Here is a 316-nt window from a genome sequence, read left to right on the forward strand (position 1 = left end):
GGAGGCTACACAGGCAAACATAGCAACACACAAAATGATGATAATGATGCACAAAATCTTCATGAGACCAGGGGGTGACGTCCAGCGGTAAAAGTGAAGCATTTCATCAGGGTGGTAAGAAGGTGTGCGATGGGAGGATCGGTGGTGACTGAAATGATAAAGTGAGATAATATGGATGAGTAAAAGGAAAACTATTAACTAATTGTGTTTTAAAACTTTACTCAGATACAGGGTTATTAAAGTTAACTAAAACTAAATCTAAAACCATAAAAACACTTTACTTGAAATAAAATAATTAACTAAAGTAATATATATA

General features: G+C 33.9%; 1 protein-coding gene and 1 long non-coding RNA gene across 2 annotated transcripts in view; both read right to left on the bottom strand.

The window, feature by feature from the left end:
- Positions 1-63, bottom strand: part of oclnb (occludin b) — a 5241-nt gene extending 5178 nt beyond the window's left edge. Inside the window, exon 1 of the mRNA XM_016558133.1 lies at positions 53-63. Within this exon, the coding sequence (XP_016413619.1) occupies positions 53-63 (11 nt within the window). The remainder of the gene's footprint in view (positions 1-52) is intronic.
- Positions 64-71: 8 nt separating this feature from the next.
- Positions 72-316, bottom strand: part of LOC107744417 (uncharacterized) — a 1906-nt gene continuing 1661 nt past the window's right edge. The window contains exon 3 of the long non-coding RNA XR_001640473.1: positions 72-148. This is a non-coding gene — a long non-coding RNA (uncharacterized LOC107744417). The remainder of the gene's footprint in view (positions 149-316) is intronic.

Source organism: Sinocyclocheilus rhinocerous, unplaced genomic scaffold, assembly GCF_001515625.1.
Source record: "Sinocyclocheilus rhinocerous isolate Xijiao unplaced genomic scaffold, SAMN03320098_v1.1 scaffold196, whole genome shotgun sequence".
Taxonomy (NCBI): Eukaryota; Metazoa; Chordata; class Actinopteri; order Cypriniformes; family Cyprinidae; genus Sinocyclocheilus; species Sinocyclocheilus rhinocerous.